This window comes from Hypanus sabinus, unplaced genomic scaffold, assembly GCF_030144855.1.
Source record: "Hypanus sabinus isolate sHypSab1 unplaced genomic scaffold, sHypSab1.hap1 scaffold_1438, whole genome shotgun sequence".
In the NCBI taxonomy this organism is placed as follows: domain Eukaryota; kingdom Metazoa; phylum Chordata; class Chondrichthyes; order Myliobatiformes; family Dasyatidae; genus Hypanus; species Hypanus sabinus.
The window spans coordinates 2,116-17,367 of NW_026779511.1; the positions used below are offsets into that span (position 1 = coordinate 2,116).

The 15,252-nt window shown below is 48.7% G+C and overlaps 1 protein-coding gene across 1 annotated transcript; it reads left to right on the top strand.

Annotated features, from left to right (window-relative positions):
* Positions 1–404: 404 nt before the first annotated feature.
* Positions 405–6,589, top strand: LOC132386969 (isocitrate dehydrogenase [NAD] subunit gamma, mitochondrial-like). The gene is made up of 5 exons (XM_059959328.1): positions 405–587; positions 1,587–1,681; positions 2,444–2,504; positions 4,530–4,656; positions 5,974–6,589. Exons 1-4 carry the CDS (start codon positions 471–473, stop codon positions 4,629–4,631), a joined length of 375 nt encoding a protein of 124 aa, XP_059815311.1. The 5' UTR covers positions 405–470; the 3' UTR covers positions 4,632–4,656; positions 5,974–6,589.
* The last annotated feature ends 8,663 nt before the right edge of the window (positions 6,590–15,252 follow it).

A 15,252-nucleotide genomic window follows, 5' to 3' on the forward strand; every position in this document is an offset into this window, starting at 1 on the left:
CCCTGTTGTCTGCCCACAGCCGGTGGAGGGGTAGGAGGGGAGGAGGGACATGAGTGGACATACTGACCCTGTTGTCTGCCCACAGCCGGTGGAGGGGTAGGGAGGGGAGGGGAGGAGGGACATGAGTGGACATACTGACCCTGTTGTCTGCCCACAGCCGGTGGAGGGGTAGGAGGGGAGGAGGGACATGAGTGGACATACTGACCCTGTTGTCTGCCCACAGCCGGTGGAGGGGTAGGGAGGGGAGGGGAGGAGGGACATGAGTGGACACACTGACTCTGTTGTCTGCCCACAGCCGGTGGAGGGGTAGGGAGGGGAGGGAGGAGGGGACATGAGTGGACATACTGACCCTGTTGTCTGGCCACAGCCGGTGGAGGGGTAGGGAGTGGAGGGGAGGAGGGACATGAGTGGACACACTGACCCTGTTGTCTGGCCCTCAGCTGGTGGCGAGGCCGCAGCAGTTCGATGTGATGGTGATGCCCAACCTGTACGGCAACGTGGTGAGCAACGTCTGTGCTGGACTGGTCGGGGGTCCGGGCCTTGCCCCCGGCGCCAACTACGGCAAGGACTATGCTGTCTTCGAGACGGTGAGCGGAGGGAGCGTGGCAGTAGAGGTTGTTCTCATCGGGGGGTGAGGGAGGGGTAGTAACAAGTGCGCTGCGAGGGGGTTGGCCAGGAGGGTGGTGCAGTGAGGGGGGAGCACCGCACTGTGGACAGAGCATCAATCTGTGGGAGGGGGTGGCGGTGAGGGGGGAGCACCGACTTTGCATCCCCCAGGAAATCTCCATCGAGAGAGCGTCAGCATCAACTTCCCCCACATCTGCACAAAGTAAATTTTATTGTCAAAGACCATCATTTACAACACTGAGATTCATTTTCTTGTGGGCCTATTCAATAATTCTGTAGAATAATAACCATAACGGAGTCAATGAAAGACACGCCAACTTGGGCATTCAGCCAGAGTGCAAAAGACAGCAAACTGTAAATACAAAAAATAATTAATAATAATAAGTAAGCAACAAGTATCGAGAACCAGTTGAGGATTGCTTGAAAGTGAGTCTTTGGGTTGTGGGAACATTTCAGTGATGGGGTGAGTGAAGGTAAGTGAAGTTGTCTCCTTTAGTTCAAGAGCCCGATGGTAATAACTGTTCCAGAAGTTGGTGGTGTGAGTCCTGAGGCTCCTGTACCTTCTTTCCGATGGCAGCAGTGAGGGGAGAGCATGGCCTGGGTGGCGGGGGTCATTTCATGTAGATGTGTTTAGTGCTTTACCGCTGTTGGACTGGGCCATATCCACTACTTTATGTTGGATTTTCTGTTGGTGTTTCCGTACCAGGCTGTGATGCAGCCAGTCAATACACTCTCCACCACACATCTATAGAAATCGGTAAAGTTTTAGATGTCATGCTGAATCTCTGCAAACCCCTGAGGACGTGTCCCAGCTGAAGCTCTCACTGAATGTAGTTTCAGCCATTCCAGATTATTCCAGACAGCTTGTGATCCAGCGAAGGATCGCACATTCCTTCCACGCTGCTAACGTCCAGGGCTCTTCTCTCTGTCAGTTCTGACCCCTTGCTCACCATCCACAGGGCACCAGGAATACAGGCAAGAGTATCGCCAACAAGAACATCGCGAATCCGACCGCCATGCTACTGGCCAGCTGCCTCATGCTTGACCACCTTGGGTACGACCTAAATGGTGGGGCATTACTGGCAGGGGTGCAAGGGGTTTCTACGTAGAGTAACAGATTGCCAGGACTGAGTTACAGGCTGGGATCTCATCTGAGGATTTGGGGGGTTATGTATAGAATCACAAATCCTAGAAGTTGGTTACAAGCTGGAATCTAATTCAAGGTTCAGGGGAGTTATATATAGAATAACAGATCCCTGGGAATGGGTTACAAGCTGGGAGCTGGTCTAGGAGTTCAGTGGAGTGGTTTATGTATAGAATAACAGATCCCTGGGAATGGGTTACAAGCTAACAGATCCCTGGGAATGGGTTACAAGCTGGGAGTTAGTCTAGGAGTTCAGTGGAGTGGTTTATGTATAGAATAACAGATCCCTGGGAATGGGTTACAGGCTAACAGATCCCTGGGAATGGGTTACAAGCTGGGAGCTAGTCTAGGAGTTCAGTGGAGTGGTTTATGTATAGAATAACAGATCCCTGGGAATGGGTTACAGGCTAACAGATCCCTGGGAATGGGTTACAAGCTGGGAGCTAGTCTAGGAGTTCAGTGGAGTGGTTTATGTATAGAATAACAGATCCCTGGGAATGGGTTACAAGCTGGGAGCTAGTCTAGGAGTTCAGTGGAGTGGTTTATGTATAGAATAACAGATCCCTGGGATTGGATTACAGGATGTGAGTTATCCCTACTCTATATCTGCTCTCTCTTCAGTGAGTTTTATCCTTTTAACGCAACCCTCTGTTTCTGTCACTCTCCCCCTAGACTCCACAGTTTTGCCAGTTTGATCCGGAACGCAGTCATGGTGACCATGAACGAGCATCGGGTGAGTGACACGTTCGTTTCTGTTACCTGAATCGCTCCCCTGGATTAACGACAGGGTTTGGCCGCTGTGTCAGCTGTGCCTGTGTGTGTCTGCCCCACCTGAATCCATCCAGGGCCACAATTTCACCCGCAACCCCCTCGCTCAGTATCCACTCACAACTGCTGTGACTGAATCCAAATCCATGCACTGTCCAACTCTGCACGTAGCCCCTTGCCTATCCTGATGATGTGGAGGGAGCCTCACTCTGTGTCTGACCCCGGGAGTGTGTGATGGGACAGTGTGGAGGGAGCTTCACTCTGTGTCTGACCCCGGGAGTGTGTGATGGGACGGTGTGGAGGGAGCTTCACTCTGTGTCTGACCCCGGGAGTGTGTGATGGGACGGTGAGGAGGGAGATTCACTCTGTGTCTGACCCCGGGAGTGTGTGATAGGACAGTGTGGAGGGAGTTTCACTCTGTGTCTGACCCCGGGAGTGTGTGATGGGACGGTGTGGAGGGAGCTTCACTCTGTGTCTGACCCCGGGAGTGTGTGATGGGACGGTGTGGAGGGAGTTTCACTCTGTCTGACCCCCGGGAGTGTGTGATGGGACGGTGTGGAGGGGGATTCACTCTGTGTCTGACCCCGGGAGTGTGTGATGGGACGGTGTGGAGGGAGCCTCACTCTGTGTCTGACCCCGGGAGTGTGTGATGGGACGGTGAGGAGGGAGATTCACTCTGTGTCTGACCCTGGGAGTGTGTGATAGGACAGTGTGGAGGGAATTTCACTCTGTGTCTGACCCCGGGAGTGTGTGATGGGACGGTGTGGAGGGAGCTTCACTCTGTGTCTGACCCCGGGAGTGTGTGATGGGACGGTGCGGAGGGAGCTTCACTCTGTATCTGATCCCAGGAGTGTGTGATGGGACGGTGTGGAGGGAGCTTCACTCTGGGAGTGTGTGATGGGATGGTGTGGAGGGAGCTTCACTTTGTGTCTGACCCCTGGAGTGTGTGATGGGACGGTGAGGAGGGAGTTTCACTCTGTGTCTGACCCCCGGTGTGCTGGTACGGTGTGGAGGGATCTTCACTCTGTCTGAGCCCCGGAGTATGTGATTGGACAGTGTGGAGGGAGTTTCACTCTGTCTGACCCCCGGAGTGTGTGATGGGACGGTGTGGAGGGGGATTCACTCTGTGTCTGACCCCGGGAGTGTGTGATGGGACGGTGTGGAGGGAGCTTCACTCTGTGTCTGACCCCGGGAGCGTGTGATGGGACGGTGTGGAGGGAGCCTCACTCTGTGTCTGACCCCGGGAGTGTGTGATGGGACGGTGAGGAGGGAGTTTCACTCTGTCTGATCCCCGGAGTGTGTGATGGGACGGTGAGGAGGGAGTTTCACTCTGTCTGATCCCCGGAGTGTGTGATGGGACGGTGAATAGGGAGCTTCACTCTGTGTCTGACCTCAGGAGTGTTTGATGGGACGGTGTGGAGGGAGCTTCACTCTGTTTCTGACCCCGGGTGTGTGTGATGGGACGGTGTGGAGGGAGCTTCACTCTGTGTCTGACCCTGGGAGTGTGTGATGGGACGGAGTGGAGGGAGCTTCATTCTGTGTCTGACCCCGGGAGTGTGTGATGGGACGGAGTGGAGGGAGCTTCACTCTGTGTCTGACCCCGGGAGTGTGTGATGGGACGGTGAGGAGGGAGTTTCACTCTGTGTCTGATCCCAGGAGTGTGTGATGGGACGGTGTGGAGGGAGTTTCACTCTGTGTCTGACCCCGGGAGTGTGTGATGGGACGGTGTGGAGGGAGCTTCACTCTGTGTCTGACCCCGGGAGTGTGTGATGGGACGGTGTGGAGGGTGCTTCACTCTGTGTCTGACCCCGGGAGTGTGTGGAGGGATGGTGGGGAGGGAGCTTCACTCTGTGTCTGACCCCGGGAGTGTGTGATGGGACGGTGAGGAGGGAGTTTCACTCTGTCTGATCCCCGGAGTGTGTAATGGGACGGTGTGGAGGGAGCGTCATTCCCATTGTAACCTGTACTGTCTTTGCGCTCCATGTTCCAGCTCCACACTCCAGATATCGGTGGGATGGGGACCACAGTGCAGGTGGTACAAGCCATCTGCCAGATCATCAAGAATGAAAGTGGCAAACCTACATTCACATAATGGCTTGGAATGGGGTCATCCATGCGTAAGTGGGGGCAAACCCCGGCCACTTGAGCCACTGCAGAATCTGAGCAAATAGACCTGGGGTAACAAAGTACAGGAAAAGCCCCTTTGGCCCCCTTGTCCCTGTCGACTAGGATGCCCTTCTTGGCCCATATTCCTCTGAACTAGAGTTCCCCAACCATTTTTATGCCGTGGACTCCTATCATTAACCAAGGGGCCCGTGGACCCCAGGATGGGAACCCCTGCTCTAAACTTTTCCTATCCATATCCCCGTACTTTTAAATGTTGTTCATGTACCTGTCTCAACCACTTCCTCTGGCAGCTTGTTCCATATAGGGACCACCCTCTGGGTGAAAAAGTTGCCCTTCGGAGCCCCTTTAAATCTCTCCCCTCTCACTTTAAACCTGTGCCCTCCAGTTTTAGACCCCCCCCCCACTGAGAAAAAGACTGTGACCATCCACTTATCTACACCCCCTCGTGGTTTTATAAACCTCTATATGGTCACCCCTCAGCCTCCTTCACTCCAGGGAAAACAGTCCCAGTCTGTCCAGCCTCTCAATCCCTCCAGTCCCGGGAACGTCCTGGTGAATCTTTCCTGCCCCCTCTCCGGTTTAATGACATCCTTCCTACAGCTGGGGAGCCAGAATTGCTCACAATACTCCGAGTCTGGTCTCAATGATGTCTTGTATGGGTGTAACATGGCATCCCAACTCCTGAACTCAGTGTCAAACACCTTCTTCACCAACCTGTCTAGTGTCACTACTTTCACCATGCACCCGTACCCCTGGGTCTCTCCGTTCTACAACGCTTTCCAGGGCCCTGCAGTGAGAGTCCTGTCCTGGTCTAACTTCCCAAAATATAAGACCTCTCGCTTGTCCAAGTTAAACGGCATCTGCCATTCCTCAGCCCACCTCCCCAGCTAACGTTTACTGTCCACTGTTCCACCAGTTCTGGGGTCATTCACCACCGCGTCCTTCGAGACGGACCGCGGGGGGCACTGAGCTGTGAACACTGTGCTGTGGGAGGGGCTTTGAATTAGGAATGCTGCGTTGTGTGGGGGGGGGGGGCAGAGAGGAAGGAGTGGCGTTCTGCAAGAGGGATAGTGAAGAGGGAGTGTTGAGGAGTGTTTACCACCCCGTGGCAGTGGCCCGGAGGAGGGAGTGCCAAAGAGGGAATAGGGTGGTGAGGAGGGAAGGGCAGCGAGGAGTCCAATCCTTACTAATGAAATCTGTGACTGGTGTCCCTTCTCATGGGTTCAGGAGGGTTGGAGGGGTTGGGGAGGGAACGGGAGGGTACAATGAGACAGTCTGACTTCTCCTGACCTCTTCTTTCCCCACAGATGCTGAATGTCCGCTGATCCTCACCGTGACACAACAACCTCTTCCCTCCGGACCTCAACTGAAGTCGTGCCAGTGTTGCCGGGTAGCGGGGGTGTGGGAGAGGTTCAGGCCCGGATGGTGGTGAGGGAAGGGGAAATGGGGTGGGGATGGTTAATGACAACACCGTGCAGTGACTTTTGGCTCAGGGTTTGGACCTGCACCCTCTCCCTAGCACAGTGGTCCCATCCCAGGACAACACTGGTGTTCCCTATCCCATCTCATAGACCACCCTGTCAGTACAGCACTCCTTGAGGCTCATCTCTGCCAAGCTCTCTCCCCCTCCTCTCTCTCTCTCTCTCTCTCTCCCCAATCTCTCCCCTTTCAACCCATCTCTATCTCCCCCGTCCCTCCTCCCCCTCTCCTCCTTCTACCCCTCCTTCACTCTTCCCCCACCTCCTGCCCTGCGTCCGCTACCTCCCTGCCTCAGATGATTCTCTCCCACCCTCAGCTCGCATGTCTGCACCCCGTGTGTGAAGAATTATCGTCAGTGCTCTGTAATTGATGTTCCTGCGGCTTCTTGTGGAATAAAGGTCAGGCCTCACATAGAGAGTGGGACTTGCAGATATTTATCCTCAATCTCTCCTCATTCTTCCATTCGGGAAGTGGGTTACAGGCTGGACTCAAATCCAGGGGTTTGGTGTGGGGGGGGGGGGGGGGGGTTATACAATATATAGAATAACAGTTCCCTGGGAGTGGGTTACAGGCTGGGATCTAATCCTGGGGTTCAGTGGGGTTTATATACAGAATTTCAGATACACCTTGAGTGGATTACAGGTTGCAATCTAATCCAGGAGTTCTGGGGGGTTTTATATTGAATAGTTGATGCTTGGGTGTGGGTTATAGGCTGGGATCTAATCCAGGGATTTGAGGGGTTTATAAATCAAAACCCTGGAATCAAAAGGTTGAGTGTGGTTGGACTAATGTTCTGACCATATATTTCAATACAAGAAGCATTTTAGGAAAGGAGATTAATTTTAGGGCTTGGCTTAACACATGGAATTATGACATTGTAGCCATTACTGAGACTTGGTTACAGGAGGGCCAGGGCTGGCAGCTCAATATTCCAGGGTTCCATTGTTTAAGAATGACAGAGCGGGAGCGTTAAAGGGAGAGGGGTGGCATTATTAGTCAGCTCTGGTTAGTCAAGACAGACTGAAGATCTCGTCTAGTGAGCCTTTATGGGTGGAGCAGGGAATAAGAAAGGTATGACCATACAGTATTATAGACCACGCAGCACTCCATGGGATCTAGAGGAACAAACCTGTAGAAAGATCTGTAAAAGATAGGTCTGAGATTGTAAATTGGATAAAGGCCAATTTTGATGGTATAGAAATAATCTTATAAATGTGGATTGGGACAGGCTGTTTTTTTGACAAAACTGTACTTGATGTACTTCAAAAGTGGAATTTTGAGAGTACGAAGCTTGTATGTGCCTGTCAGAATAACAGGTAAAGATAACCGGTTTAGGGAAGCTTGGTCATTCATGCTGTCAGCCATTAGGCTCTGTCATGACTCAATATGTAGCTAGGGAAGTGATGAACCCCTCCTGTTAGACTGTTTGCGGTAACTTATTTTTTATTCTTTCTACTTCTCTTCTAATATTTATACCTGGGCACCAGTAATGCTACTGTGACCCTGTAATTTCCTTTGGGATCGATGAAGTATCTATCTAACTATCTTTTCAAGAGATATTGAGGCCCTGTTTAAGGAGAAAAAGGAGGCGCATAGCAGGTACGGGCAAGTAGGAACAAATGAGGTGCTTATGGAGTACAGGTTTCCCTCGCTATCCGAAAGTAGAGTGTTCCTATGAAACGCTTTGTAAACCGAAATGGCATAAATCGAAGAAGCAATTACCATTAATTTATATGGGAAAATTTTTTGAGCATTCCCAAACCCAAAAAATAACCTACCAAATCATACCAAGTAGCACATAAAACCTAAAATAACACGAACATATAGTAAAAGCAGGAATGATATGATAAATACACAGCCTATGTAAAGTAGAAATAATGTATGTACAGTGTAGTTTCACTTAGCGGAATCGGGAAGACCAAGCACACTGGAAGGTTCACACATTTTTCTATCACACAGTTCTTAGTAAGCACTCAAAACATCCTGCAAGCCTGCCCTAACCCTACATGCCCTTTCAAAATTAAAGTCATACACTTCTGCAATCACTGTCAATCGTGGCGGAAATCTCACGCCGTTCAAAGCAATGGCGGCTTGCTGCTGAGTGTAGTTCCCGGGGAAGAAGCTTGGTGGCGCCACTCTCGCTGCTCGGGGTGCGCGCTGCCTCTATAACGGCTCGCTGCAAAACAAACGCTGGACACTGTTTTCGCTTTTCCCCCTTCTTTCGTAAAAGCGAAAATCCTCTTTGGATTTCTTTCGGTTAGCGAAAAACAGGTACTAATGTAGGTCTTTCGTAAAAGCGAAGTGGCATAAAGCGGGGGATACCTGTATAAGAAATGCAAGAGAGCAGGAGGGCTAAAAGAAGGCATGAGGTTGCTCTGGCAGACAGGTGAAGGAGAATCCCAAGGGATTCTACCGATATGTTAAGTTCAGAAGGATTGCAAGGGACACATTTGGTCCTCTGAAAGATCTGAATAGTAATCATTGCATGGAGCAAGAGGAGATGGGGGAGACTTTAAATGGAAGTTTTGTTCTTGCATCTGTATTTTCTCAGGAGACGGACAGCGTCTCTATAGAAGTGAAGCAAAGTCATGGACCCTGTACAACTTACAGCAGTTTGCTGTCTTGAGGCAGATTCGGGTGGATAAATTCCCAGGCCCTGACAAGGTGTTCCCTTGGACACTGTAGGAGGCACGTACAGAAATTTCAGGGGCCCTAGCAAAGAAATTTAAGTCTTCCTGAACAACAGGTGAGGTAGTAGAGAATTGGAGGATAGCCAATGTTGTTCAGGCCAGTGAGCCTGACATCAGTAGTGGGAAAGTTGGTACAGCACAGGAACAGGCCATTCGGCCCACAATATCATGCCTAACTAAACCAGCTAAAAAGCAGATCAGAAACACCTAACCTACCTACATAATATCCATATCCCTTCCTTACATTCATGTGCCTATCTAAACATCACTTAAAAGCCTCTAGCATCCTTGCCTCTACCCCTATCACCAGTTGCTGAGTAAAAAATCTTCCCTCACATTCCCCATGAACCTACCCCCTCTCACCTTCAATGCATGCTCTCTGGTATTAGTCATTTCTACCCTGGGGAAAAGATACTCTTTGTCTACTCTGTCGATGCCTCATAATCTTATAAACCTCCCTCAGATCTCCCCTCAGCCTCTGCCTGTCCAAAGAAAGCAACACAAGTTTATCCATTCTCTCGTGATAGCACACGCCCTCTGAACCAAGCAGCATCCTGATAAACCTCTTCTGCACCCTCTCCAACGCCTCAACATCCTTCCTAGAGTGGGGCAACCAGAACTGTGCACAATACTCCAGATGTGGTCCAACCAGAGCTTTATAAAGTTGCAACATAACCTCCTGACTTTTGAACTCAGTGCCTCGAGTAATAAAAGCAAGCATGTCATAAGCCTCCTTAACCACCTGTGTAGCCACTTACAAGGAGCTATGAACTTGGATCCCAAAATATCTGCTCAGCAACACTGTTAAGGATCTTGCCCTTAAACAGTGCACTGTCTCCTTGCATTTGTCCTACCAAGGTACAACACCTCACATTTATCTGGGGTAAATTCCATCTTCCACTTCTCTGCCTATATCTGCAACTGATCAATATTGTGCTATATTCTTTGCCAGTTTTCTACACTATCCACTGCTCCACCAACCTTGGTATCATCCACAAACTTACTAACTCACCCACCTAAATTTTCATCAAGGTCATTTACGTACACTACAAACGGGAGAGGTCCCAGTGCACACCCCTGCGAAACACCACTAACCACAGACCTCCACCTGGAATAAATCCCTTCAACCTCTACACTCTGTCTTCTGTGTGCAAGCCAGTTCTGAATCGAACCCCATGCATCTTAATCTTCTTGATTAGCCTCCCTGAAGGACTTTGTCAAACACCTTACTAAAATCTATGTAGACAGCATCCACTGCCCTACCCTCATCAACCTCCCTAGTTACTTTATCAAAAAACTCAATCAAATTGGTAAGACAGCATGGCATGCTACCCAGCATAAAGCCATGCTGGCTCTCCCTAATTAGGCCATGGGTTTCTAAATGTTCATATTTCCCTAAGAATTTTCGCTGGTAATTTCCCATCAGTTAATGTGAGACTCAGCAGCCTATAGTTTTCAGGATTTTCCCTTGCTCCCTTCTTAAATAGAGGTACATTAGCCACTTATCAGCCCTCTGGGACCTCACCTGTGCCTAGAGAGGACATGAAGATACTGATCAAGGCCCCAGCAATCTCGTCCCTTGCCTCTTTTATTAACCTGGGGTAAATCCCATCAGGCCCTGGGGACGTACCCAACTTAATACCCATTAGGAGGCCCAACACTTCCTCCTTGACCTCTAAACACCCTAATATATATTGTACACTCTACACTGATCTCCTGGTCCTTCATATCTTTTCCTTGGTAAAAACTGAAACGAAGTATTCATTAACTACCTCACTTTCTGTCCAAGCAAATGTTCTCCCTTTTATCCTTGAATTATCCTCTTGCTACGTGTACAGAATGCCTTGGGATTCACATTAATCCTACGTGTCAAGGACTTTAAATGGCCGCTTCTTTGTACTTCTCGTGCTTTGTTTGATCCTGACTTTCAAAGCTTTACACACTTTTTCTTTTACCTTCTTGACTAAATTCATCACCTCTCTGGACATCCAAGGTTCTCTTATCTTTCCATCCCCGTCCTTCCTTCTAATAGGAACATACCTTTCCTGGTGATCCCAATGAACTTCCCGATGCTTCCTAACTGTTCATGCACTGAAAGGTCAGTCACCTGGCCAGGTTCAGCACGGCCCCTCCTCTCTTTGGACTGTCCACGTATTGATTTAAGAAATCCTCCTGGATGCACTTAACAAATTCTGCCCCATCTAAACCCCATGCACTAAGAAGGTCCTAGTTTATATAAGGGAAGTTGAAATCCTCCCCTGACAACCACCCTATTAATTTTACACATTTCCTTTATCTGATTACATATCTGTTCCTCAATGTCCTGGTGGCTATTGGAGGGTCTGTAGTTCAATCCCATCACTGAGATTGCACCTTCCTATTTCCGAGTTCTACCCAAATAGACTCTAGAGTCCATTTGGACGGTATTTTAAGGGATTGTAATTACAAGTATTTGGATAGACATGGGCTGATTAGGGATAATCAATGTGGTTTTGTGTGTGGTAGGTCATCTCTGACGAATTGTAGAGTTTTTCAAAGTAGTTACCAGGGAAGTGGATGAAGGCAAGGCAGTGGATGTTGTCTCCATGAACATGGCGAGGCATTTGACAAGGTCCTGCATGGGAGGTTGGTCAAGAAGGTTCAATTGCTTGACATTCAAGCTGAGGCAGTAAATTGGATTAGACATTGGCTTTGTGGGATGGTTGCCTGTCTAACTGGAGCCGCAGGGATCAGTGCTGGGTCTGTTGATGTTTGTCATCTTTATCAGTGATCTGGGTGATAATGTAGTTTACTGGATCAGCAAATTTATGGATGACGCCAAGGTTGGAGGTGTAGTGGACAGTGAGGAAGACTGTCAGAGTTGGCGTAGGATCTGAACCAGCTGAAAATGGCAAAAAGCAGTTAATGCAGACAAGTGTTACATTTCGGTAGCACCAGCCAGTGTAGGTCTTATACAGTGAACAGCAGGGCACTGAGGAGTGTGTTAGAACAAAGGGATCCGGGAATACAGGTCCATAATTCTTTGAAAGTGACGTCACATGTAGATAGTGTCGTAAAGAACGCTTTTGGTACATTGGTCTTCTGTTAAATGTGCAAGTTATGACCAAAGAGTCGCTTAGCACTGTAGTGCAAAGGTGTTTATTAGGTGCGTTTAAAATATGTGAAAACAGTGAAAAAAGATGCCAATATTTACAAAATAATTTCATCAAGTAAACAAGGTAATAGCTCGGTACTTATTCTTGTTCTGTGTGAATTCCTGGCAGGCCCAATCTCTCTCAAACTGAGGGCAATGTTTGGCACAAAGACATACCATCTTTAGTTACCAATAAAGATGAACCTGTGGGAATTGTTTGAGGAGATTCCAAGTAGGGTAGATAAAGGGGAGGCAGTAAATGCTGTATATTTGGACTTTCAGAAGGCCTTTGACAAGATGCCACACATGAGGCTGCTAAACAAGATAAGAGCCCATGGTATTACAGGAAAGTTATTAACATGGTTAGAGCATTGGTTGATTGCTAGGAGGCAGCGAGTGGGAATAAAGGGATCCTTTTCTAGTTGTCTCCCCGTGACTACTGGTGTTCCACAGGGTCGGTGTTGGCTTTTTATACTGTATATAAATGATTTAGATGATGGAATAGATGGCTTTTTTGCCAAGTTTGCAGATGATCTGAAGATTGGTGAAGGGGCAGGTAGCATTGAGGAAACAGGTAGGATACAGAAGAACTTAGATTAGGAGAATAAGTAAGAAAGTGGCAAATGAAACAAAATGTTGCAAAATGCATGGTCATGCACTTTGGTAGTAGAAATGAATGTGCAGACTATTTTCTAAACGGGGAGAAATTCCAGGAATCTGAAATGCAGAGGGACTTGGGGTTCCTTGTGCAGAACACCCTAAAGGTTAACCTGCAGGTCGAGTCGGTGGTGAGGAAGGCAAATGCCATGTTAGCATTCATTTCAAGAGGTCTAGAATACCAGAGCAAAGGTGTGATGCTGAGGCTTTATAAGGCACTGGTGAGACCTCACCTTGAGAATTTTGAACAGTTTTAGGCTCCTCATCTTAGAAAAGATGTGCTGGCATTGGAGAGGGTCCAGAGGAGGTTCACAAGGATGATTCAAGGAGTGAAAGGGTTATCATACGAGGAACGTCTGATGGCTGTGGGTCTGTACTTGCTGGAATGCAGAAGGATGAGGGGGGAATCTCATTGAATATTGAAAGGTCTAGACAGAGTAGAAAGAATGTTCCCCAAGGTGGGAGATTCTACGACAAGAGGGCACAGCCACAGGATAGAGGGGTACTGTTTCAAAACAGAGATGCGGAGAAATTTCCTTAGCCAAAGGGTGGTGAATTTGTGGTATTTGTTGCCACATGCAGCTGTGGAGGCCAGGTCATTGGGTGTATTTAAGGCAGAGATTGATAGATTCTTGATTGGACATGGAATCATTGGTTATGGGTAGAAGGCCAGGAACTGGGGTTGACGAGGACATAGAAAAAAATGATCAGCCATGATTGAACGGTGGAGCAGACTTGATTGGCCAGACGGCCTAATTCTGCTCCTATGTCATGGTCTATTGATCTAAAGTTAATGTCAGACTGCACATAAATCAGAATATAAGGCACAACACAATATAACTACAATCATATTAAAAAATAAAGAGAAGAATCCACAGAAAATACAGAATAGAAACAAAATATACAATGGCATGCAAAAGTTTGAGCACCCCGGTCAAAATATCTGTTACTGTGAATAGTTAAGAGAGTAGAAGATGAACTGAACTCCAAAAGTCATAAAGTTCAAGATGAAACATTCTTTTCAACATTTTAAGCAAGATTAGTGTATTATTTTTGTTTTGTACAATTTGAGAGTGGAAAAAAAGGAAAGGAGCACCATGGAAAAGTTTAGACACCTCAAGAGATTTCAGCTCTCAGATAACTTTTACCAAGGTCTCAGACCTTAATTCGCTTGTTAGGGCTATGGCTTGTTCACAGTCATTGTTAGGAAAGGCCAGGTGATGCAAATTTCAAAGCTTTATAAATACCCTGACTCCTCAAACCTTGTCCCAACAATCAGCAGCCATGGGCTCCTCTAAGCAGCTGCCTAGCACTCTGAAAATTAAAAGAAATGATGCCCACAAAGCAGGAGAAGGCTACAAGAAAATAGCAAAGCGTTTTCAGGTAGCCGTTTCCTCAGTTCGTAATGTAATTAAGAAATGGCAGTTAACAGGAATGGTGGAGGTCAAGTTGAGGTCTGGAAGACCAAGTAAACTTTCCGAGAGAACTGCTCGTACGATTGCTAGAAAGGAAAATCAAAACCCCCGTTTGACTGCAAAAGACCTTCAGGAAGATTTAGCAGACTCTGGAGTGGTGGTGCATTGTTCTACCGTGCAGCGACACCTGCACAAATATGACCTTCGTGGAAGAGTCATCAAAAGAAAACCTTTTCCTGCGTCCTCACCACAAAATTAAGCATCAGAAGTTTGCAAAGGAACATCTAAACAAGCCTGCTGCATTTTGGAAACAAGTCCTGTGGACTGATGAAGTTAAAACAGAACTTAAAATTGCCAATCCCTATTCCCAGTTCCTCTGTCTCCACTGCATCTGCTCCCAGGATGAGGCTTTCCGTTCCAGGACTTCTCAGATGTCCTCTTTCTTTCAGGATCGTGGTTTCCGTTCTGGCGTCATCAAAGATGCCCTCACCCGCATCTCCTCCACCACCCACACTTCAGCCCTTAACCCATCCTCCCATCACCACAACAGGGACAGGGTTCCCCGTGTCCTCACCTACCACCCCACCAGCCTCCGGATCCAACACATTATCCTCCGCAACTTCCGCCACCTTCAACAGGACCCCACCACCCAGCACATCTTTCCCTCCCTACCCCTCTCAGCTTTTCACAGGGATCGTTCCCTCCTCGACTACCTGGTCCACACGTCCCTCCCCACAGAACTCCCACCCGGCACTTATCCCTATAAGCGCAAATGCTACACCTGACCCCACACCTTCCCCCTTACCACCATTCCGGCCCCAGACAGCCCTTCCAGGTGAGGCAACACCTCACTTGCGAGTCTGTTGGGGTAATCTGTTGCATCCGGTGCTCCCGGTGCAGCCTCCTCTACATCGGCGAGACCCGAGGCAGATTGGGGGACCGCTTCGTCGAGCACCTCCGCTCCGTCCGCCACAATAGACAGGATCTCCCGGTTGCCACCCACTTCAACTCTGCCTCTCATTCCCATCTAGATATGTTCATACATGGCCTCCTCTACTGCCATGATGAGGCCAAACTCAGGTTGGAGGAGCAACACCTCATCTACCGTCTGGGTAGCCTCCAGCCTGGTGGTATGAACATTGAATTCTCCAATTTCCGGTAATTCCCTCCCCCTATCCCAGGTCCCTCTCTCCCCTTTCAACTTTCTGTTCC

Coding starts and splice junctions, on each gene's coding strand:
- LOC132386969 (XM_059959328.1), top strand. CDS start 471: ATGGTGATGCCCAACCTGTACGGCAACGTGGTGAGCAACGTCTGTGCT. Junction 588..1,586: donor ACTATGCTGTCTTCGAGACG/GTGAGCGGAGGG, acceptor CACCATCCACAG/GGCACCAGGAATACAGGCAA. Junction 1,682..2,443: donor CTCATGCTTGACCACCTTGG/GTACGACCTAAA, acceptor CTCTCCCCCTAG/ACTCCACAGTTTTGCCAGTT.